General features: G+C 35.6%; 1 protein-coding gene across 1 annotated transcript; it reads left to right on the top strand.

The window, feature by feature from the left end:
• Positions 1–242: 242 nt before the first annotated feature.
• Positions 243–19,982, top strand: NAA30 (N-alpha-acetyltransferase 30, NatC catalytic subunit). Its single transcript, XM_082647439.1, has 4 exons — positions 243–1,017; positions 5,775–5,898; positions 7,667–7,722; positions 16,552–19,982. The coding sequence occupies exons 1-4, from the start codon at positions 244–246 to the stop codon at positions 16,687–16,689; spliced, it is 1,092 nt and encodes a 363-aa protein (XP_082503565.1). The 5' UTR covers position 243; the 3' UTR covers positions 16,690–19,982.
• The last annotated feature ends 4,252 nt before the right edge of the window (positions 19,983–24,234 follow it).

The following is a 24,234-nucleotide window of genomic DNA, read 5'->3' as shown; positions in this document are numbered from 1 at the left end:
GACGGGGAGGGGCCGCGGGTGACAGGGCTGGCGGATGGGCGCGGGCGGACGGGGACGGTGGCCGGCTGAGCAGCTGGGCGGCGCTGAAGAGTTGGGGGGGCCCGCGGAATTGGGGCGCCAGCTCTGTGAGGGACGGTTTCTGCCTTTGTTTCCCCCCCAACCCTGGCCGCCCCCCGCCCCCTCTACTCCGCGCTTGTCCGCCGGGTCTCATGGCTTCCCTTCTCGGTCTGTGTCTCCTCTAGGATGGCGGAGGTACCGCCTGGGCCTAGCAGCCTCCTCCCACCACCAGCACCTCCGGCCTCGGCGGCGGCCGAGCCCCGCTGTCCCTTCCCGGCGGGGGCCGCCCTCGCCTGCTGCAGCGAGGACGAGGAGGACGACGAGGAGCACGAAGCCGGCGGCGGCGGCGGCGGCGGGAGCCTGGCGGGCGGCGAGGCGACGGCGGCGGCCAAGGGGCATCCGTGCCTCCGCTGCCCCCAGCCGCCGCAGGAGCAGCTGCAGCTCAACGGATTGATCAACCCCGAACTGCGGCACCTCCGGACGGCCGCCTCCCTCAAGAGCAAGGTTTTGAGCGCGGCCGAGGCGGCCACGGTCACGGCCACCCCCGCCGGGGGCCCCAGAGCGACTGCAACAAAAGGAGCCGGGGTACACTCGGGCGAGAGCCCCCCTCCCTGCCTCCCCAATAATGCAAGAACTGCGCTCCCCAGCCCCGCAGAGGCAGCGGCGGCGAGCGATCCCGCGGCGGCCCGCAATGGACTGGCGGAGGGCCCGGAGCAGGAGGAGGAGGAAGACGAGCAGGTGCGGCTGCTGTCTTCATCCCTGACCGCCGGCTGCAGTTTGAGAAGCCCTTCAGGCCGGGAGGTTGAGCCTGGGGAGGATCGGACTATACGTTATGTCCGATATGAATCCGAGCTGCAAATGCCCGATATCATGAGACTGATCACCAAAGATCTGTCTGAACCCTACTCCATTTATACCTATAGATATTTTATCCACAACTGGCCACAGCTGTGCTTCTTGGTAAGTGGGTGGAACGAAAATAGGGTGAACCCAGCAGAGAGATCCAGGCCGTGCGGGGCAGGGAGTGTGAGGGCAGGAGTGGCAGTGGATGTATCCTGCATTTCATAGTATGTTACGTGATGTAAAGTGCGTGTATGCACTCCTAATTATTTAATGAAACTGCTTTGGTGGTAAGGGTTCATGATCCGGGTTAACTTGATACTGATGTAAATGCAATAAGCCTGTGTGTTGCATGTTGGGGGTCTTGTATCCTGTTTACATTAGCTTATAATCATGTTTAACCGTCTTTAATTATCCTCCCTCATCCTCAAAGCACTTTGCAGTCATTTAATTTGAACATGGTTCTGTTCGGATACAGGCCTTATTAATCTCTCAATTACAGCCATAATCAGGGAAGAGTGTATGCATAAACATGTTTTGGTGAACATGATTGTCAGTAAACTTGCTGTGGCCACACTGGAGAATTAAATCTTAGAAGCGTATTCCATAATTATGGAGATTGTTTCCTTTTACTTCAGCAGGGCAGTTAGCAGTTGTAGCCAGCCTGCTTTCTGGTGCACGGTTGCAGAAGGTGCTACTAACACTTCTGGTGGCTGAAAGACTCCAGAAACTTGAACAAAATACCCTTTTTGGGAGTGTAGGAAACTGTGAAATTGTTAAGTAATCTAATTTTTTTTTCTTTTTTTAAAAGAAGCTGGTCATAGATATGCTTAAGTTCTAGTACTATTGCTGGCTTGTGTGTAATGTAGTTGACAGAAATTTTTTGCTTAATATATGAGTAAAAAAGACTTGGCTTAACCAAACAAGCTGAATTTTTTTTTTTTTTGACTTACGTAGTACTGGTAGTACCAATAGTTTCCCAATAATATTGACCAATTTCAGTCTGTATGAAACCTTTCACTTAAATGTTGATGGCAGGTATGTGCTTTATATCATGTACTCACAAGCATGTTGTTTCCATTGAATTTTATTGAAGAAAGACAACATGCTTTTAAGGAGTGCTTTACGATATGTGAAGGGAAAAGCCACTACCATTATTTGCTGTTTTAGAATTGACTTAATTGCATTTACTAATTCCCTGTAAGATGCTTTGACAATACTTTAGAAATCTGTCTTTTTGATTCTATAGCTTGGTGGTGATCTGAAAATATAACCTCAGTATTGTTGATAATGGTAGCTGTGCTATTTTCTGCGTTCACTTTGCTAAACTTCAGTTTAGTATGTTTGTTTAAACTGGGACCTATTTTATATTCTACAAAACTGCTCTTACAGGATTCTAACCATTGCATCAAAATAGAAGTTCTAAGACACGTCTGTGTCAAATGAATATGGGAAGATGGTTTTCATAGCATTATTATAAATGTCATATCAAATGCTATTATAAATGCTGAAGATTGTAGATTGATTTAATTGTAAGTTAATTCACAAAAGCATACAATTTAGTTACAGTTTAAATTGAAATAGTGTATGTATTTCTGTTAATTCCAGAAAATAGTTGTGTATGTGTGATGATTAGTCAGCTTTTGAGTTCTGGTATTACCTAGACCTCTCTCAACTTGTCTGCCATTTTAAACTCTGATAAACTGAATATTAGTAAACTTTACTTTGATTTTACATAGACTCCTCCCAATTCAACAGCTAATTTGAACTTTAACCCTTAATAGCCAGTTTGTTTAACATTAAACTCTCAATATCTAGAAATTGTGATAATATGCAAGTGGTTGACCTGTAAGGTTTACTAATGCAAGTATGGATCTAGACGTATTGAACATAAAACAATAGTTAAACAATCAGAGGCCATTTGGAACTGGGGCCTTTATATTGGCGTTTAAAAAATTTGAATTTCTCATGAGAACTAATTTAAAACAAATATAAGTATGTTTATTTCAATTCATATTATTTTAGAACTATAAAGGATCCTAGAGATAATCTAGTTCAGCTTAATTTTTTTTTTTTTAATGAAAAAAAATTAAAGACCAGAGTGACTTAAAATGTTCGCATCTCCAGATATTTAGGGTCCAGAGATATAAAGCTAGAACCCAGGTCTCCTGGCCTGTCATTATAGAAACAACTAAGAAGCTGAAAAATGACATACCCTTGAGTCATTCAGCCAAGATCCTTGTGTCACCAAGTTATGCTTCACCAAGTAATAGTTGTCCTTGCAGACAATGATATTAAGAGACTAGAAATCTTCAGAATGTTCCTGGTTTCCATGAGTAACCTGCAGAGGATCAAATGGAATATATGTGGTTGGGCCTTAGAAAATCGCCAATACTTGACCATATTTGACTAACAAAAGTGACAGTTTCTAATGATTCTTCCTAATAATTGTAACAGATGTGAACGTATGGTACTGTACAAATGGGAGGCACTGTCATTTACTCTGTACTTAAATAATTTATCTGTCTCTTTTGAGTTCATGGTATTTTCAGTTGTTGGTGCCTTTTTGAACTTCTTAAACTTATTACCAGTGATATACTATAGTACTTCTGTTATTTGTTCTAAATTTAAATTTCCAGATTCCTCTGTTTTCCTATTTGTGATATTCTGGAATTTGGGAATCTGTATTTCACACAGCTTGTATTTTTCAAGTTTTATAGATTGACAAGCATTTGGCCTTGTAGAGTTAAATTTTAATCTTGCCTGGAATTTTTCAGTTCCCATCCTTGAAAAAAAGAACACATTTTAATAGCATGAGTTCCAAATTTATGTGCAGAAGCTTTTATTTGTAAAAACTTAACATGCAGTTCAGTGATTCTTGTAAGTGTATATTCATCAGCAATTTATCAGGAAAAAATGCAGAATTGGCCTTCCTCACTAAACATCTTATTAATAACAGTGAATCATATATTGGGCTTTTATTTTTAAATGATGTGTACAACTTGATTTTTGTTCCCATAGATTCTTGATTAGTAAGAACTCAATCTAGTCTAAGTGAACTAATATAATACTTTGTTTGCTTTCTTGGTCCGAGGACAAAGAAGATTTGTTTGAAATGCCTATCCAGTTTGAAAGTATTGTCCAGTTATATTGTGTCTAGTGGTTTTAATTTTTTCCCCTTTTGGATGGTTTATTAACTGTGAAATGTAGCTGTCCTATAATTTTGTATCATAGATTGGTATAGATTTCCATTTCTCCTAGCTTATGAGGTCAGGTCAAAAATTTTTTAATGTACCTCTCATCTCTGATATATGCACACACACACACAACCACACACATCTATTTGAAATAAGTTATGTTCAAATCAGAAAATGCTGTTCAACCAGGCAACTTTTGTATATGTTTCAGGACTTAATACAGAAAGAAGTTTTACTTTTCAAAAGAATTTTGAAAGAACCAGATTGATTTATCATGAATGAAAATGGAATTAACAATTTTAGAGGTTTATTGACCCCAAATAATTTTGGATTGTGTTGATAAAACAGAAATGAATTAGTGTGGATTGTTGAATTTAATATCCCTTCAAAGTAAATCAACTATACTTCAATTAAAATAAGTAAATAAAATTAATATCCCTCCTGACCTAGTTTAGGCTTGCGTGAAATGGATTAGAATTATCTTGCCTAAAGATTTCTCCACAGTTGAAAAAAAGGCTTTTTAATCAATTTACAGAATGATGAACTAAAAAAAGTCATAACAGATTCAAGATAAGAGAGGTATTAAGTGTAAATTGGGCTTATTGATTTTTTTAAACCCATTCCTGGTTTTTGTTGTTGAAATAGTTTCTGAAAAGTTAATTTTATTAAGAGATGATTTGAAGCTTTCATATTTTTTTATGAGGGCTCTTTACAGCAAACAAGTATTTCTGTCTGACACATTATTAAACAATTGGAACTATTGCCCTATTTATATTTACCAGAGTACAATATTTACTAGAACTTTTTGTTGGTGATGGAATTTTTGAAAAACATATTTTCAATGGTGATACTGGAAATTTTAATGAAAATGGAGGCTGATTAGCTTTTATTTAATAAGTAATCTTTGTGTGGAAGGCTGTACATTTTTATTAAAATAGAAAGCTCTGTAAAAATTACAACTTTTGCTTTAATATGAAGCTTTGATTTTGAGATCTAGATATTCTGTGAGCTTTATGGCAATGACTCACACTGTCAGTAGAGCCCTAAAAATGAGACCATCGTATATCTAGTTTTTGTAGTCCTTCAGTAACAGAAACCCCTTGGGTAGGATCTAAGGAATACCTTAAAAATAATCCTTTTTCTTTTAGATTTTTTTTCCCTGATCAAAATCTAACTATTATTCAGGTGTAAATATTATGTCTTATATCTGTCTTTCACTAAAACTTTATTATAATTAAATATAAATGTATAGTACTCTGTTGATAAGTTTCACAATATTTTGTGATATCTAATGAAAAGACTTTCTTAAAAAATTATTTTCACATGTTTCCCCTTTCCCAGATCTTAAACATGTAGCTCTTTATTGCAACTAATTATAAGCACCTCATAAAGTACTTGAATGTTTACCATGTGGAAATTTGCTTTTTTTTCCCCCTAGGCTTTAATAATGAGCCTAAGAAATTCATGTCCTAAAGAATGTTGAAAGATTTTAAAACTAGAACATTTGAAGGAGTTCTGGGATTTAGATTTCTGACACTTCTGTGACTGCTCTCTTGCTAGAATTCTCATTATTTCTTCCTCCCTCAGAAACACTGACCAATGGTTGGCTGCTGTTTCTGTGGGTAATTATGCAATACCTGATGGCAATGTATTCTTTGTAACTGTTTGTTTATTTTTAAGGCCATGGTAGGGGAGGAGTGTGTAGGTGCCATCGTTTGCAAGTTGGATATGCACAAAAAGATGTTCCGCAGAGGTTATATAGCCATGTTAGCCGTGGATTCCAAATACAGGAGAAATGGCATTGGTAAGAAAAATATTATGTCACAAAAAAATGCCTAAGTTATTTTCATTTTTTTTTTTTGAAGCAGAAGACTTAAATGTAAATAGTATGTAGAAATGAGCATGAAGCTGAGGGAAGAAAATTGATTGCTTTTATTTCAAAATATTTTCAAAATGTTTTAAAAATGAATTGTTTCCTTTATTACTGTTTAATTATTTGAGAGATTATCTTTCTAACAATTAGAAGGTGATCAGTTTTCATCTCCAGACATTTTTTTGATCATATCCAAACTGCTTTGCATTATACTAAGTTCTGCAGTTTTTAATAGCATTATTAGGGTGCTTGATCACAGCACTCAAGCAGCTGTGTGTACTTGGGTTAAATGGTCCTCAATCAAGGCAAAATTATGGAGAAATTGTTACCATTATTTAGTACTAGTCATCAAACATTATATTAGCAATTCGGGAAGGACCAGGAAAAAGGAGAATTGTTTCTTACTACTATTCCCAAACTCATCTCTTTCCTGGGCTACCTTTCCTGGCCTTTGCAGTTAATCTTATACTCATGGTTTATAATGGTCATTAGAATCATCTGGGTGGTTTAAAAACAAATGCTTAAGCCCCTCCCCTTGAGAATCTTATTTGTCCTGTTAGAAGTAGGGCTGAAATTTCCCCAGGTGGCTGTGATGTAAGCCTGTTAAGAACAGCTGTCATAGTGTCTAAGACCTACTGGCTCTTTGTTCAAGATGGAGGATCAGGTAGATAAGCACTTGTCTGAGCATGGCACATTCTGTGAGGTACCGAAGCTAAGTAAGTATTCATGAAAAAAGAGTTTGATGCCTGTACCAGTATTTAATTACTAGCAGTTTTGTCACTTGTAGTTTTATCTTTTTAAACTATGAGTGTCCAGTTTAAGACTGCTTCACACAATCTGAGACATCATGAGAAGTCATTATGAATAGGTTTACTTAGTACATTAGGTTCAACCAACTTTTCTTATAGTGTTACAGTTTGCCACTAAGATGTTTAATGAATTGGGCTTGTTATGCAAGCCAAGTTTGAGTCTTTGATGCATTAAAAAGAGCTGGTAAGGACTCATGGAAAATGATAGGCAAATTGCCTGGCTACTTCAGAGGGCAGAAACCAGTGCCTTGAAGATTGCATCCTGGCCCTCAGACATATTTTGTATGGCCCATGTAACGTGTGCTTGCTTGTATTCATGGTTTGAAAATTGAGAGAGAAAATTTGGATTTCTTAAGATCAGATTTAGCATTTGTTTTCCCTTTAATGTGCTAAGTATATCTGACCCTAAACTAGGATACAGACACACCACTGATGTCATTTGGTGTGCCCAGGCTTACTATAAGGTTTGTGGAAACTAGCACAGTGTCTTGGGCCCACTCTGGGTCACAGCAATTCTGGTGTGATCTTTGGCAAGATTGGCTCAAAGGTCATGGAGTGAGTTCTTAACAGCTGAAGAAGTTCCTGGGTTGCTCTGGCCATATCTTACCTTTTTCCTTGGAATTAAACAGCATTTACACCTGAGAAAAGGATATATATCAGGAGATAGGTCTTTCAAGAGGAAACTTGTATTGCTATGCACAGGTCCTATTGGGCTCTCAGTTTTAAGTCTAAATTTTTTCCCCCACTTAATTTGAGATAATCTGTGTATCTCATTCAGGGTAGAACCCAGCATTTGACATTTCTTTGCTTCTTATGAATATTACAATTTAGGTATCTTTAAGAAACTAATTACATTTTTTACTTCATTAATACTCAGCTCTGTATTCTAGGTACTAACTTGGTTAAGAAAGCTATATATGCTATGGTTGAAGGAGACTGTGATGAGGTAAGTCTTCCTAAATGTTTAAGACCTTTTATCCTGGGCTGTATTCTACTGGGTATTTTTATAAATAGCCCATAATAAGTTGTACTGCAGATTTCATTGCAAGCTATTATTATACAAATGTAACTTGTGCTGAAAATTACATTCCGTTGAAAAACACATGAACTTTGACCTAGAACAAATTTTAAGATGATAATGGGAGCTAAAATTTGTGTCAGAATGTAAAGGTAAAATTTTAGATATTTTTAGTAAATAACTGGTATTCAGAACTCTGATTTGTTATCAGTTAAATCATTTAAGGTAGCTCTTATTATAAACCTTATTGTAATTTACTTGTGTATTGGACTTGGTTTCTCTCTAAATAATACTTTTTTTTTTTTTTCCCGTGGGCCAACTGTCAGCCCATATGAAGAACATTTCACATTTGAAAAAAATCTCAGCATTAAATAATAAGGCTGGAGGGGGGGAAAGACAACCACTTTTTAAATGTAGATCTATCTGTAAATTAGCATAAAAGCGTCTTCTCTCTTCAGATTGTTTGTAAGGCCTGAAGGCAGGTAGTATCTTTGTATCCTGCAGCACTGTGCTTTACATACGGTAGGTGCTCAATAAATAATAGTGATGGTTGGGAATGTTAAGATTTACTATTATGTAATGTGGAAGGGGATAAGTATAAACTAGGGAAGTACAGATATCTTTAATATAACAGTGGTGACTAAGAAGGACCAGAGTTGTGCTAGTAATTTTATGAGCATTACTGCTAACACTTGTCTTTATTATTGGAGGGCAAATGTGCCTTAGAGAGTTCTCAAAATACTTGAAATTAGGTAATTTTTTTCTCAGACTGCAATAAGTAACTTGTTTTGGTTACTTTTTTTTTTTTAAGTGGGGTTTTTTTGGTACAAAATTTATTCACAGTCACTAACCATCATTATTTGTGTGTATTTGGGGTGCAAAGTCCTTTCTTTTACCATCTTCACGCTTTTCAACTCTTCATCTTTCTTTCCACTAATAGCTGCTATTAATCTTGCAGTTTGCATCCTCCCATTTTCTAAGCACATGTGAATGCAGATGTTTACCCATTTTTTTTTACAAATGAAATCACAGTTATTCTGCTATAACTGCTTTTTCCACTTAACAGTAACTCATGAACAGGATTCCATGTCAGTACAGATGTACAGCAGAGTATTCTCACGCTCCTTGTCCACATTCATAGTTCGTAGTTTGACAGATCACACTAAATCGTGGTTGTATGAGAAGGCCTACAGACATATTGGGCAGCACAGGGAAGACATCCTGGGATTTACGGATATTTAATTTTTTTACCCCGAATAAGAAAATTCACACATGGCAAAGGATCTCATATTCACAGCTTTTAATTTCAAAAAGTAAAAGGTACAGTGATTATCTGTTAAAAAAAAAAAAAAAAAGTAAAAGATACCCTGATTATCTACATCATTGGTAACTAAAATTTGAGTATAAAATTGAATATAAATTTTTTCATCAGTGTAAGTCCAATATGGACCATGGCTATATTGGCTTAGACAGCTCATCAAGAATAGAAGTCAGGCTTCACAAAAGCTGCTTAACAGTTCGGAGAAATCTTTGGGATGATAAGACCATGTTTTGATCCTCTACTGAGTAGTGTGGTTCCCAGTGAACAGGGATGTTATAAGGAGGGAGTATTATGTCCCTTATGAAAGCCTTTTCTGAGTTATCCTAGTTACTGCCTATGAGACAGGTAGTATGCTTTACCTTAACTGATCAAATGTTTAAATAGTGGTGGCTTTTCTTTGAAAGTTCTGAGGAATGATGAGATTTTGGTTATATTGTTATAGTCTTAAGGTTAAGGCCTAAATTAGTGATACATTTTATGGTAGAACTATTCATTGTGGGCTTAAAATTCTGATTCATTTTTCTTACTTTTCAAGCAATGAGTTTTACTCAATCTTAGACTGAAATGGGTATAGTTCCATGAACTTATTTCTGTTGTATGGTTTTTTTTTTTTTTTTTTTTTTGGCGGTATGCGGGCCTCTCACTGTTGTGGCCTCTCCCGTTGCGGAGCACAGGCTCCGGACGTGCAGGCTCAGTGGCCATGGCTCATGGGCCCAGCCGCTCCGCGGCATGTGGGATCTTCCTGGACTGGGACACGAACCCGTGTCCCCTGCATTGGCAGGTGGACTCTCAACCACTGCGCCACCAGGGAAGCCCTGTTGTATGGTTTTAAGTGGATGGTTTTTGCAGTTTGAATAGCTCTGCCTCTGGATTAGGGAAGTCTTCCATGGTTTAAAAAAATTGGTTATCTGTGCCCCATATTGTTCAGATAAAGGATTTGCTGTAGAAAGGGACAGAACTCTTGCTTACTCTTTATTAGGCTTTCCCTTTCCCTTTCATTGAGTTTTAAACCATATAAGCAACAAAGTCTTCTGTCCTCTTTACCCTTCTAATTTTTGATGGTAGTGTGTTTGTTGGTTCTACTTCCTTATATTACCATCTCATCCTGTTTGGTTTGGTTTCTTTCCCCTCCACTCCAGTGTAACTACTTTGTATTTGCTAGACCCAGTAGCTTCTTGGTCTTCCTCTGCTTATTAAAATGCTTCTCAGTCTTTAAGACCCAATTCAGATATCAACAACTCCTTTTAAGTTTTCCTTGAAAACCACCTTCTGTGGTTTTCTTTACCTCCCTTTCTGTAATACTTACTATGCTTAAATTCTTAAATTTACTTGTTCAGAGACTGTGCCTTAGCCACTGAGAGCAGAGATACCTTTTCTTGTTTACTGCTGTATTCTTAGTACTTAGTACAGCATTTGTGATAGAGTACATGGTTCATAAATATTGGTTGAATGATCAGTTTTGTGTTTCCAGTATCTTATCTATGCCTCTTTTTTTTGGGGGGGCTGGACTTTTGAATTTCGATTTGTCTATTTTTTTCATTAAAAAAATTGTTTTTTAGTTCTTTTCTTTTTTTAGTTTTATTTTTTTATACAGCAGGTTCTTATTAGTTATCTATTTTATACATATTAGTGTATATATGTCAATCCCCATCTCCCAGTCTAATTAGTTTTTAACTTGTCTTTCTCTCTAAGCTTCTAAGAACAGCAATCGTCTTTTTTTTGTGTGTGTGTACATAAAAAAATATATCTGAAAAAATATATATCTGCAGGGTTAACCAAGTTATTAAAGTACCCTTTGATAAAGCAATTATATATAAAAATAGTTTTGTATATAATTCATTGTTCTGAGGAAAACTTTGAAATTATAATTCTCCAAGAATACAATGACCAAATTATAAAATAACTGACATGTGATGTTACTTTCATTAAGTTAGGTCAATCTTCCTTTCTTTTAAAGTGTTAAGAAATTTTGACAAATTATCAGAAAGACATTTGTGAAGGGTTTTAAATTACATCTTCTACTGCTTAGGTCGTGCTGCTGTTTTTTCAATCTTACAGAGAGAGATTTTTGAATCTATGAGCCTATTAAGAGAGATACATTTGGAAATCTCTATGAAGCTTTACTGTACACATCCAGTCAATTTTTACTTTCTGTTCTGTTTGCAGAATTTATTTATGACCTTGAGTCATGTTTATATTGCTTTTGGTTGCCACTTGTCATTTTAAGATAAATTCAGAGTGAATTAAACTGAGGTTAGTTGAAATGTAGATCTGTACATTTCACAGAGTTGAAATGTAGATCTTGCTTTTGCCCAAGGAACAATGGTATTATTCTTCTGGTCTAATAGATCTTTTCATTTTGCCTTACTATGACTTTCCTAACTTTTTATATCAGAATTAGACATGTTTAAACAGCGTAGCTAAAGATCTTTTCCATTTTCTGTATATTTGGATCTGACTAAAAAGTTATAGCATCAGAAAAAGAAACAGGTGGATTCATTACTTCATGAGTAAGAAATGCATTACCTGTATTGCTAATCTAGCTTGAATTTGGTTACTCCTCTATGTGCTCTGGCTGCCAAACATTTAGTGGCTACTAGGAGAAGCTTCTTGAGCTTGGGTTTTACATTAGGGGAGACAGTAAGAAAAATATATACAAATAACATGAATGAGTTTTCTTGTGTACCTAAAATAATGAACCCACATGGTGGCCATTTACTTTTATGTACTTTTTTTGGAAATAAATTAGAATGAATGGAGCAGCATGATGAACAGTACTTTTTAAGCTGTAGATGTCCCTGAAATGTTCACCTCTGGAAATTTAAATTTCAAAATTTTTTTTAGATTTATGGTATGGTTAGTACGATATTAATACTCAGAACTAACTCATAAATGATGAAAATATACTGGAATCAGAATTTCTTAATGGAGGTTAAGTGTGCAGTATGTGACCTTAAAACATTTTTAGTTGACCAGCATCTTCCTATTTTCGTCTATCCCCAGCCCCTTGGAGCCACCATTCTACACTCGGCTTCTATTAAGTTTGACTGTTTTAGTTTCTGTATATAAGTGAGATCACGCAGTATTTGTTTTTCTATGTTTGATGCATTTCACTTAGGGTAATGCCCTCCAGGTTCACCCGTGTTGTCACACTGGCAGCACGCACCACTTTATCCATCCATTTGTTGATGAACATTTAGGTTGTTTCCTTATCTTGGCTACTGTGATAATGCTGTAATGAACATGGGGACCTCTTTGAGGTCCTGATTTTACTTTCTTTGGTTGTATACCCAGAAGTGTGATTGCTGGATCATATGATAGTTCTATTTTTAATTTTAAGGAACCGTCACACTGTTTTCCATAATGTCTGTAGCAATTTACATTCCCACCAACAGTGGGAAATTTATTTAAATAACCAATAATAAACCTGTTACATGTTAACAAAATAACATACATTTTATAGTAATGTACAAGATGACTTTTAAGCTTTTTGTGTTTAATAATTATATGTTTAACATTTTTAGTTTCATTGGAAACATATAGTTTGGCTGTGAGACAGGACAGCTAGGTGAGGAACAGAGTAAAATGGAATTATTTAAACTGTAAGGATTTTTGGTTGAGTAGTTTGGCCTAGTTAAAGATCTGGATATGATAAGCCTGGGTTCTAGATCCATCTTCTGTCGATACAGTTGTGTGATTATAGGAAAGTCATTTAACTTCTTAAATCTGTCTCTTTGTGCAATGTAATGGTGGTTCTGATCTTAAAGGGATGTTATGAAGAGCAGTAAAATTGTTCAGTCAGATTGTCGGTGTAAGGCCTGTGAGGTGCTAGACAATAAAATAGTGCTTGCCGTCCCTCCAGGAGCTCCTAGCCTGTAATATTAAAAAAGGTTTTCTAAACTGTAATGGTTTGGCTCATCCTGACAATGGTTTGTTCCTGAGAGAATCCGTAGAACTTCACTGTAACCCTTATTTTCTGTTAAGTAGAATTCAACTTAGCCAAGTTTCTTTAGGATTAAAATAACCTTATTATGCTTTGGCTTCCTATATAATATTCCCATGATGTGAACTAAAAGAATAATTTTATAGAGAGTTTCCAGTATAAACCCAGATCCTCTTTTAGTATGTTTATAAGAATTTCGTAATTAAGTGTTAAAAAGTAGTTACTTCTTTTGTGGCGTTTTCTGTTGTGTCAAATAATACATGATCTCTTTGATTAGAGAATGTGAGTGTGCTGAGAGAATCTTTTCATTTTAACCAAGGTGTTAGCACTTTGTGTAATGTTTTTCTGTAAATTGGGCTTTATTTTATTAATCCGTTAGGATGCCAACAAACCTGAATTCAACTCTTAACTTACACGTCAAGTGTATATTTATGTAGCTATAGTTAGCCTCAGCTGTGTTTTGAATATTTTAGATTGCTGGATATTAATGAATATGGACCTGGATCCCCTTCATTATGTTAGATCTCCCAATCACTGCTTTGTTTTACTTTGGGGTGCAATCACAGGTACAGAAGAGTGGATACTATTAAGCTCTAGTTCACATTTGGAGTCTGGTTTATTCTTGTTCTACTGGTGGCCTTGAGTTTCATTCACTTGTAAGTTAGAGATATATCTGTTTCATAGGGTTCTTGTGAAAATAACATTATGACATATGCATGTAATATGAGATAATGCATGTGAAATGCTTTACGTAGCACTTAGTAAGCCTTCAAAGAGTATTATTTTTTTTACACTGTCGCTCTCCTTTTTATTTCTGTGAAATCAGTTCTAAGTTTTGAGTTGTTGCAGCTTTATTGCTTCTCATATTGTTTTGATTTAACATTTTAGCTGTAATTAGGTGCTGACATAAAACAGAATTCTAGGAATTACTCAAGAGAATAGTTCCAAACTGGTAAATTGCATTGACCAGACTGGGGTGTTCCAAACTGGAGGATGGCACACATTACTGAACATTAAATTCCATTTTAAGAGCAGAGAGAAATTGTTGACTTTTTATTTTCATCTTGAACCGGTTTGCTTGCTGTATAACTTTTATAGGAACATTTTCCCTTGATCTTGAACTATTAATGACTTGGTTTTAGATCTTTTTAAAGTTTGGATTAGTGTGTGATTTGCTCTCATGAGTTGTTTGCATAGGTAATTGCTGTAAGATGATACTTTCTGTTTGAGTACTCTGGTCATTTAAAAGCGTGGCAGTACTTTCGTTTGTTTCCTATTTATGTAATGTATGTAATATAATGAAAGGTACTAAGGGCATATATAATTAACAAATGTTTAAGAGCCTTCTATGTGTCAAGCAGTGTGTTAGGTGCAGAGGAAATGGCTGTGAACAAGGTACCCATGATCCCTGTCCTTGTTGGGCTCACCAGCTGGGAAAGATGTCATACTCATCAAACATTGCATGAAAGTGCAGTTGAACAAGGAGCAGTGCCAAGTGCTGTGGGGTAGTATGAAGGGAAAGAGATACTCTACCCAGTCTGGAAGTGACATGCTAAGGCCAAAAGCAAGAAGAGGAGGATGGGAAGAGTGTTCTTCCAGACAGAAAAAACAGCTTATGTGAAAGATCTAAGGTAGGAAAGATAATGGTGGGTTCCAGAAACTTAAAGTTTAGTGTTGATCGTGGCGAGTAACGGGGGGAGACCTAAAACACAATTAGCAAGGTAGGTAGAGGCCATATCTTGACGGACCTTTTAGGTCTCTTTAGATTACTGTTAGATTGTGGACGTTTTCTTGAGGACAAAAGAGAGTCAATAAATGGTTGTAAGCAGGGCATTAACGAGCATCACTGTACCTAGAGTGGGAGACCTTTGGGTTAGGAGGTTCTTGTATTTATAATAAAAGTTGATGGCAGCTTAGACTAGAATGTTGTCAATGGGGATAGAAAGAAGAGGATCAGTTTAAGAGAGATTTAAGAGAGAAAATTGAAATACTCAATGCCTGGATGTATGTAGCGGGGTGGAGAGGAAGGAGGTACAGAGATGACTCTTAGGTTTTAGGTTTGAGGCATTGATGGGATGGAGATCTTGTTACTGATGTGCGGAATTGTAGAGGAGTTGATCATGAGTTTTTTGGATCCGATGAGTTGAAGTACAGTCTTTTCTCTATTATTTATATCTGTTGCTTGAATTCTTGTCAGATTTTTTTTTTATAGCTTGCGATAGAACAGGAAGAGACTCGTAGGCTTTACTTGGGCCTCTGTTTAATTATACTTTGCCCTTTTTTCCCACTCCAAACACCTCGGGGTTATAACATCCCGACAGTAGCTGTGACTCACTGTGTTGATTCTCAGTGAGGTAGGTAGAGAATCAATAGAAAGGCAAATAGAGCTATGTATGTAAAAGTTGGGAGGATGGGATAGAGGATATTTTGGTAGGGGAAGGTAGAAGTAAAGTAGAAGAACATCACATAATAGTCAAAAGTATCAGTTCTTCATTGTCAGGGCCACTGGTTCAGTAATATTTTAAAAGACCCAGATAGAAGTTAATACCTCTGTTAAGTGTTGATATCCATAGTGTCTAGACATACTCAGAATGTAGTTCTCAGAATGTCGTCCCCTTACCAGCAGCAATCCACATCACCTGGCAATTTTTAAAAAACGCAGATTCTTGGGCACCACCCCAAACCTACTCAGAAACTCTGGAGGGGAGGTGCAGCAATCTATTTTAATAAGCCCTCCAGGTACACTAAAGTTTTGGTACCTTTGATCTAGGTTTGGTAAACTTTCTCTACAAAGAGCCTGATAGTAAATATTTTAGGCTTTGCAGCCCACAGGTCTCTGGTGCAACTGCTCAGGTCTGCTTTTGTATTGAGAAAGCAGCAATAAACATCATGCAGACCAATGGACATGGCTGTGTCTCAATAAAACTTTATTTACAAAAACAGGCAGTGGGCATATTTGGTCTAAGGACGATAGTTTTCAGACTCTGGTCTTGACTGTAGACAAATATGGTAGTTGTCGCCAGGATAAAGGATGACATATTAATGAAAATATAGGAGTTGGAGGTCAATCTGAATAGTTTCAAGTACTGGTTTATTTTCTTAAATCTTTGATTGTTGATTTTTTTCTTCATTTTTTTGTCACACTATACAGGGAACGAATTCATCTTTGTTTTAGTATAAAACATATATTCTCATTGCCAAAAATTCCAAACATTTCACAAAAATCAATAGAAAAGAAAATGTCCCCAGTGTTCCCACCGCACCCTTGCCCTGAGAGAGAATGACTTTTATAATTCTGATGACTGTTTTTCTGGGTTCTTCCTGTACGTCATTAATATTTACTGTTTTCACCATCAACTTTAAGACAATTAAATGTAGTTTCTTTTTCTTAAATATTTGATCTTATTGTTTATAAGTGATTTGTCAAATTATGAAATTATAAATTAGTTTCAAATATTATAAAATTATAACTTAGTTTTCTCTTTTTTTGAAGGTTGTTTTGGAAACAGAAATAACGAATAAGTCTGCTTTGAAACTTTATGAAAATCTTGGTTTTGTTCGAGATAAGAGGCTGTTCAGATACTATTTAAATGGAGTTGATGCACTGCGACTTAAATTGTGGCTGCGTTGAGAAACTGACATCAAGGAACAACTTTCCTACGATGCAGAATCGACCTTTGCATGCAATGCAATTTGTACAGAATTGCTTTGCAGGTGGATTTAGTGATTTCCATGCAGCTCTTATCTGTCAGTGTCTCATTTGAGTGTCGCACAATATTTGTTGCACTTTGGCATGGCGCATTTGTTCTGAATTAAAAGAGATTGTTTTAAACTTAAAGAGTTCTTTTGGTACCAACAAGATGTGCCAGTTGATAGCCAAGATTTGTTTGTTCATTTGCAAAGTCTGCTGACATTGTTATTTACACAGTGATAATTTTATCACAGAACCAGGAAGTGGAACATGATTTTTGTTCCTGAAAAAAGCCAATGTAGATTGTAAAAATCTCTGAGTATACTAACATTTCACACGAAACCTGCCATAGTTTTCTGAGGGGGTGGGGGAAAAGCTTCAATTTTAGGTTTTATTTTTTCAATATTAAATTTCCATTCTTGAATATTGGTACCTCAGTGATTAGTGAATGAAAAAAAATGTTATGTAGGGTTGGGTGTGTCTTAACAATGAGTAAAGATAACAATTAAATTGCGTCTGCCAGTGCCTGTGTAGATAAGTATATTTGTCTTCATCTCTATAGTTTTTGAATGCATGCTACCTTTTCCTTTTCTTTAAGGCCTTTGCAAGCAAACTTTTGTTTTTATTTAAATTCTAAATTTGGTAATAAATTATTTCAGATTTTTATAATTTGGATACTTTTTCCAGGTGAGTGACAGAGTGGTTTACTGTAGAAGTCCCTTCTTTTCTTACAGTAAGAAGTTGAATCTACTTGGAAAATCTTTGAGAAATGACTCAAAAGGGATGAGAAAAGTTGATGAAGCCGGGAATTGCTGGGTTTTAGATGCACTTTTTTTTGAGAGTGAGGGAATTTTTGGAAAAGAGTAGAAAAATTAATGTAAATTGGTATGATTTTATTTAATCAAAATTGTTACTAAGCTGTGAGGAACAGCTTTTACAAAGTAGTTGGAACTTTTTTCCCACTTGGTTTGGATTCACATTGCTTCCATTTCTTAAAATGCTTCGCTTTTGGTTCTTGGTCTTGAAAATAAATTCCAAGGTGCACTGTATCTGTTTTAAACTGATTTTATTTTCTTTTCACTTACTTGTGCAAATTCTTGGGGGAGCTTTGCTTTATTAGTTCCCAGAAAAACAAAAGGGAGAAATGGAAAATTCTTGGAATGAGTTCTATAGGTTTTCTTAATAGCCATCACCATGTTCATTAGTTACATTGTGTTTTGGCCAATCTGTGCAATGTAATTAATTTTAAAGTTGATTGCTTTCAATGGAGTCAGGAAACCTGTGATGGATAATTTATTTGACTGGAAAACCTAGGTACCCATTAAAGAAAAGATTCATTCTCTGTGAAAAATGTTTTGTAGGAATGTATTGTTTTTTCATTAATTTGGATATGCTTTACTTCTGCTCTAGGATTTGGTTTGAATTTTATTTTATGGCTATAATTACTGTATTTTTAAAAACCCTACCTCCATTAACAGTTGGTAAAAGCCCCCTTTCAGGAAAGTTTGTTGCCTTTTTGTTATGTTTTTTTTTTTAAGGGAAAGCTGCTCCTTGCTCAGTGTAGTGTCTTGAAAGTGAACGTGGTGACAAGTATTTTTTAAATAAAGATACATAAATTTGGTGAAAATAAAATCTTCCTGTTGATGGGATCATTTATAGTTCCTTATTTTTAAAGAAAACTTTTTCTTTTCATTTTATATTGCCTTGAAAGTTTAATGGGCAGAATACTGGTTACATTTAAAATATGAAGACCACACAATACTCAGCTTTCCAGGTGACCATTTTGAGTACGTTTTTGGTCAGACTTCATTTGGACTCTAGCACTTAGAGGAATACCAATCATAATGATGATTCTGTTATTCTTAATATGGAGGGAATTGAACTAATAAAATAGTTCAGTACTTTCATTATCAAATTTTATCTCACCACTTTATATTTGACTTGCTGGTTCATAGGTAATGATTGTTGATGAATGTACATTTGCTTGACTCACTAATGAGGACAGTTCTAAAGTAAATACATGCTAGATTTTTAGCTCAGCCATTAATTTTTTGGCAGATTGTCAGTGAAACCATCACTACTGACCTTTTCACCCAAAATTGACCAAATTTTGCTGAATTGACTGGGTGTTTTAAACACAAACTTAACTGTGTGACTGAAAAGTCAAATGGTTGTCATATTGTTTAGCTGGTGTTTGTTGAATATCTGTGTCTACCTTATGTCTTTAATTGGGTGTGCAGAAATTGTTTACTTAAGTGGACTAAAATTTTATCCTCTAGCATGGTAACCCAGCACCAAAATTAAGTCTCCATTTCAGGTGAAGTAGCATCAAACATTAACTTAATTTTTGATATTGGGCTTTCATTTTTCTTATATAATCTTAAAACAGCTCCACTTAAAATTGATAGAGTGAGTTCACTTGGCTAAAACTGAGCAAAATTGGTGCAACTTTCTTTTAATGGGGTGCTGCCTCTTTAAGACTGACTGTACTATCCACTGACACTGGTTTGGCAGTTGCTACTGCTGAACATTTTTATACATGCTACCATGAAGCTATATATGTTAGTATTGAAGAAGCTAACGGGTATACTACCATTTTAATGTGTGGGCTGACTATAATTTCCCTTACATTAGGATGAAACTAGAGAATTCCACAGATCATAAACCAGACAGTAGTTTTGAAGCTGAAGCCAGCAAAAAAAAAAAAAAAAATTACTATTAAAAAATTGGTTCTAATATTTTCTGCCTCTTCCCTAAAGTACCCTCCCCATTTGCTTGACAAATCTATGTAAAGAAGTTTGTTTGTCACATGTTTTAACTTTACCTTGCCCTGTGTTATGGTATTGGCTGACATGTATAAGACTGGATGTGTATATTTATTATGGTGTCTAAAAATCATAAAGTTCATCACTTTCCAGGAGCATAGATAAAAGCAAATTGGTAGTGCATCAGAGTTACTTTTCAGTGCACCATGACATCACTAAAATGAGTGCTATATTGTTATAGGGCTTTCAGGTTTGTAAAAATATAACCATAAATTATATTGACGTCAGATATGAGTTGAGTATCTATAAAATATCATGTGTATCTCAAAATATTGGACTGCTGTTTGATGACTGGATATTGCTGCATAATTTTCTTCTATTGTCCCATATCCTTTTGGAGAGAGAGTTTTAATGGGATTTGAAATGTGCAAGCTGTCTAAATAAGATGCAGTCAAATAAAGTATGGTTAAGTTGTGTTTGCATTTTTCTTTTAGATACAGCTGTGTGCATTTTATGTTCAAGTTGTTTTACTTTCACCTACTAAGAAGAAAAAAGAAAAAAATAGGCAATCTATTTTGTTCCCCACTTCCTGCCTTGCATCTAAGAGTTATTTGGAAGAAGTGATACACAATTGTTATCTCTCTCACCTTGTGTTCTGACAAATTTGAAAATAACAACATGAACTTGATCTTACTAAAAGTATTCAGTTATTAGTCAGCTCATATATCAGCTATCAATACAAATGAGAGCATTTTCTCATGCATTAAACCAAAACTTGTTTTTCTGTCCTTGTCCCATAGCAATTTATTTGTAAGACAGTTTTTATTTTAATTTACTTTTTTGTTTATACTTAAGTAATGTTTTGTTTTGTTTTGTTTTCCCCTTGCTAAGACCAAAGGAAAATAGAGCAATATCTAAAGGGCTTTTTGTCCCATTCTTGTGGGAAGATTTAAATGGCAGTTATGTATTCTTTCATATTTCAGGATTTATGGATATTAGTGGAAGAAGAGATCTGTTTTAATTGGGACTGCTAAATTACTCTCATCATGCCTGTCAAATCTTCACTTTGTTCTTTTATAGTCAAGTAGTGAAAATATCTGAGTTCATGTTTTACTTGGGCCCTATATGGAATTCTAAATACTTCATAAATTGTCTTAATAAGGACCAGAAAGTTGATACCGTTCTTTCACACCTATGAACAGAGATCAATAATAACCTGTAGCCTAGAGATGTAGTGATACTTTTAAGCAACTTTTAAAAAATGAGTTTGAAAAATTTCATGAGCAGATAGCACAATGCACTTTCTTCAGATTCAGAGCCGTCCCATAGCACTTTTTTTGGATAGAAATGTTAATTTGTGCTCTCCAATATGATAGTCACTAGTCACGTAGCTACTGAACCCCTGAAGAAAGGCTAGTATGATTGAAGAACTGAATTTTTAATTTTAATTAATTGAAATTTACACAGCCACATGTGGTTTAGTGGCTCCTGCACTGGATAGAATAGCTTTAGATAATATTTAGACAGCAATAACTGAGGAAAACAGCTTTTGAAAAGGATTTTTTAAAAACTATCTAATTCATTGAAGAATGAAATAGGATCATGATTAAAAATTACCTCTGAGCAATATACTCTATACAAAAGAGTATACCTACAGTATTTATGACGAAAACCTATTTCATTAAAACAGTATTTGTCACCACCCCTCTCCCTGCTTTTGCCGTGAATTAGCCATTCTGAGAAAAGCAGCCCTTGCAGTTTTTGTAATTTGGTAGTTCTCTGGGTTGCAGAGGTTCCGAGATTCAAGTGCGAAAAATTGGTTTCTGATGAGACTCCTGTCTTTTTAGCATTAAAATATTTTACATCATTAAGCCTAATAACTTCTCATTTTAGATGAATTTGAAATAATTTTACCTGTAAATGAGATTGGTCATTTCTCGTTTTATGAGTGGTCAAACTGAAACATGGAGGTGTATCATGTTTACACTTTTTTTTGTTCCTAAATTCTAGAAGATTATGTATGTTGATACAAGGGCAAGTGTTTTTGTTTCTGAGAGAACCAGATTTATTTTCCTGTGTTCTCTGGCCACGATGTGTCAATCTTGATTCTAGCTGGACATCTCATAAGTGTAATTCATCAAAAGAGCAGGCGTGGAGATGGGAAACACCTGGCAAAAGGGAGTGCCAGACTTGGTATAGCCTGTTAACACTGCTGGGGAAAGAGCTCAAGGCACACGTTCTATTGATACGAATCAGTGTTTAATCTTCATGTGAAAAAGACCTAGGAATAATAAAGATCACCAAAGTGCCGAAATCTACCTTCTACTACTTAGAAAAATGTAAACAATGCAGGGGTTAAAAATGTAAGGTTTTTATAATGCTAAGAAATAAGCTTATTTTTAGTTGATGATGGATTTTTATGACTACCTCTTTGCTGTATGAATATATCTCAATTTTTTAATACCTCAATTTCCTGAGAATCTGTATGTATGTTTTTGTAAATAAAATAATTTACCATATGCTAGAGAAAGGACATGGCTTTTAAAGAAATTGTATAAAGACATTTGTGACTGAATTTGTTACACAGTGAATCTATTTGAAATTTCTTAAAAACAGCCTTTTCTGGCTCCCTTGACTGAGGTTTTCTTTTTTGTTTTTTTTTTTTTGGTTTGTTTTTTTGTTTTTTTTTTAGTAAACATATTCTTATTTAGCGAGATCTGTGTTCCAGGATGCGTGCACCCTCATTTGTTCATTTATAACTGCAAAGATTTGTATGTCTCCTGTGTTTTCCTTTCATGCCAAAGAAATTCACCCTTTTAAAAAAAGTCAGCAGGTTGCACGAACTGAAAAAAATTTTTTGCCCCTTAGATAGGAGTTCTTAAGCAGCTTTATTTCCTAAGATTTAAATATTTTCCAAAGGAAAATATCTTCAATTTTTTAGTTAAAACCAGTAGTAAAAATTTGTAAAAATACGTGTGTTTTTAGGCATGCACTAGTTCTGTAGGAAACAATATTGGCAATTTTAAGGAACTGTGCTGCTTTAAAATCCACAATTGTATGAAGCTGATACAAGATATAAAGTAATTGCTAAATTTTATGTATGTTTGTGAACTGCTCAGGGTTCAATGCCCTAACATAGGTGATCACTAACATCTGTAGGGCCAGATATCCTGTGATTGTACATGTTTATTGATCATTTTAAGGGAGCTGAAGTTGCTGCCTTAAAGCTAAACCTGCTGCCTTAAACTTTGCTACCTCCCTCCCTACAATCATGGCTGTAAACAGTGACTCAACAGTCAGCTAGCATTATATTTGATTTTATTGTGAATGCTAATAAAATAAAATTTGTAAGTCCACCAAGTATTGACTTAACTAGGTAAATGTAAATTGATTTCAATCTTGTCTTTGGCCAAGTCTACTTGATAGCTTATGATAATATGAAATGAAGTACACCAATATGGATATGAGCATTGTGTTTGAGTTATTGTGAGAATAATTATTTTCTTCATATTTGGAACTGATAATGAGCATTCAGGGTGTTTATTTCCATCAGATGATACTGAGCAAGTTTCTTAACCTCTGTAAACCTTTAGTGATAAATACTTGATAAGCTTAGTGCGAAGAATAAATGAAATAATGTATGTAAATTCACCTTAACAGTACCTAGTAGCCTAGTATATAGTAAATAATAAAGGATAGCTATTGTTAATATATATACCATAGTACTATATAGTAATTTTGTATTTCGGTACTGGATTTTATAGCACCATTTAAATGGTAAAAGTCATCTAAATATTAGATCTTATGAGAATAGCCCAGACTGTAGCAAGTGAAGAGAAAAACTGTGTGTACAAATACACACAGACACACACACAAATCCTTAATCATATAACCAGTATTAAAACTCCAATTTCTAGGAAATTGTTTTTAGTAGCAGTATGGAGATGCATAAGAAGTAAATATGTAGAATACAGAGGAGGTTACTCTTTCAAAGAGGAAAGATTTCTGTTACAAGGACATTAGACACCTTAGTAGACAAGTTTGGAGGCACAGACAAATGATTATAGGAAAGAAAATTAGTGGAAAGTAGAGGTAAGTTTGAAAGTAGGGGGCTGTGTCTTGCATATCCCAAATACCTAGTGTTTTTCTATGAGCATAATAAGACACAAATGTTTATTGGGGGAAAAATGGGGTAGATAAATACGGTGCAATTGCCAACAGCAACAAAGGAATGACTTTTAGAAAGGGTTGGGTTTTTGAAATGTAATCAGCAAAGCATAGGAAGAAAGAAAAAATAGGTGCTAATATAGGCACAAAGTTTTAATAGAGATTGTTAAGCAAGTGAAGACAGTTTTGGTTTTCCTTTTGAAAGAAAACAAGATAGGGAAGGGTAAGGACAACCCTATATTCTAACACCCCAATGTTGCGTTCAAAAAGGAATTAATAGAGAAATAATTCAGGATAAATTTATCACAGCCGTTATCCGAATTTATAAAGAAACCTTAAACCACATGGCTTGACTAGGGTTGCCATTAATGCATAAAATCAGGAGATGGTTTGATATAGAATATGAGCTACAGAATTGTGGTTCTCATACTAGGGAGTCCAATTTTGCACCTGACTACAGATACAGAAGAACGCCTGGACATCTTTGCCCAGCCTACTGAGTAGAGGATCACTGTATTCTGGCTTGATTGTGGGATGCTTGCCATTATTGGGA

The sequence above is a fragment of the Grampus griseus genome, assembly GCF_964374135.1.
Source record: "Grampus griseus genome assembly, chromosome: 2".
Classification (NCBI taxonomy): Eukaryota; Metazoa; Chordata; class Mammalia; order Artiodactyla; family Delphinidae; genus Grampus; species Grampus griseus.
The sequence above is the reverse complement of the archived record's forward strand: the minus strand, read 5'-3'. Positions and strand labels throughout refer to the sequence as shown.

What these genes read in the sequence shown, in the direction of transcription:
- NAA30 (XM_082647439.1), top strand. Translation starts at nt 244, where the DNA reads ATGGCGGAGGTACCGCCTGGGCCTAGCAGCCTCCTCCCACCACCAGCA. An exon ending in GGCCACAGCTGTGCTTCTTG is followed by an intron (nt 1,018 to 5,774) that starts GTAAGTGGGTGG and finishes TTTATTTTTAAG; the next exon opens with GCCATGGTAGGGGAGGAGTG. An exon ending in TTGAAGGAGACTGTGATGAG is followed by an intron (nt 7,723 to 16,551) that starts GTAAGTCTTCCT and finishes CTTTTTTTGAAG; the next exon opens with GTTGTTTTGGAAACAGAAAT.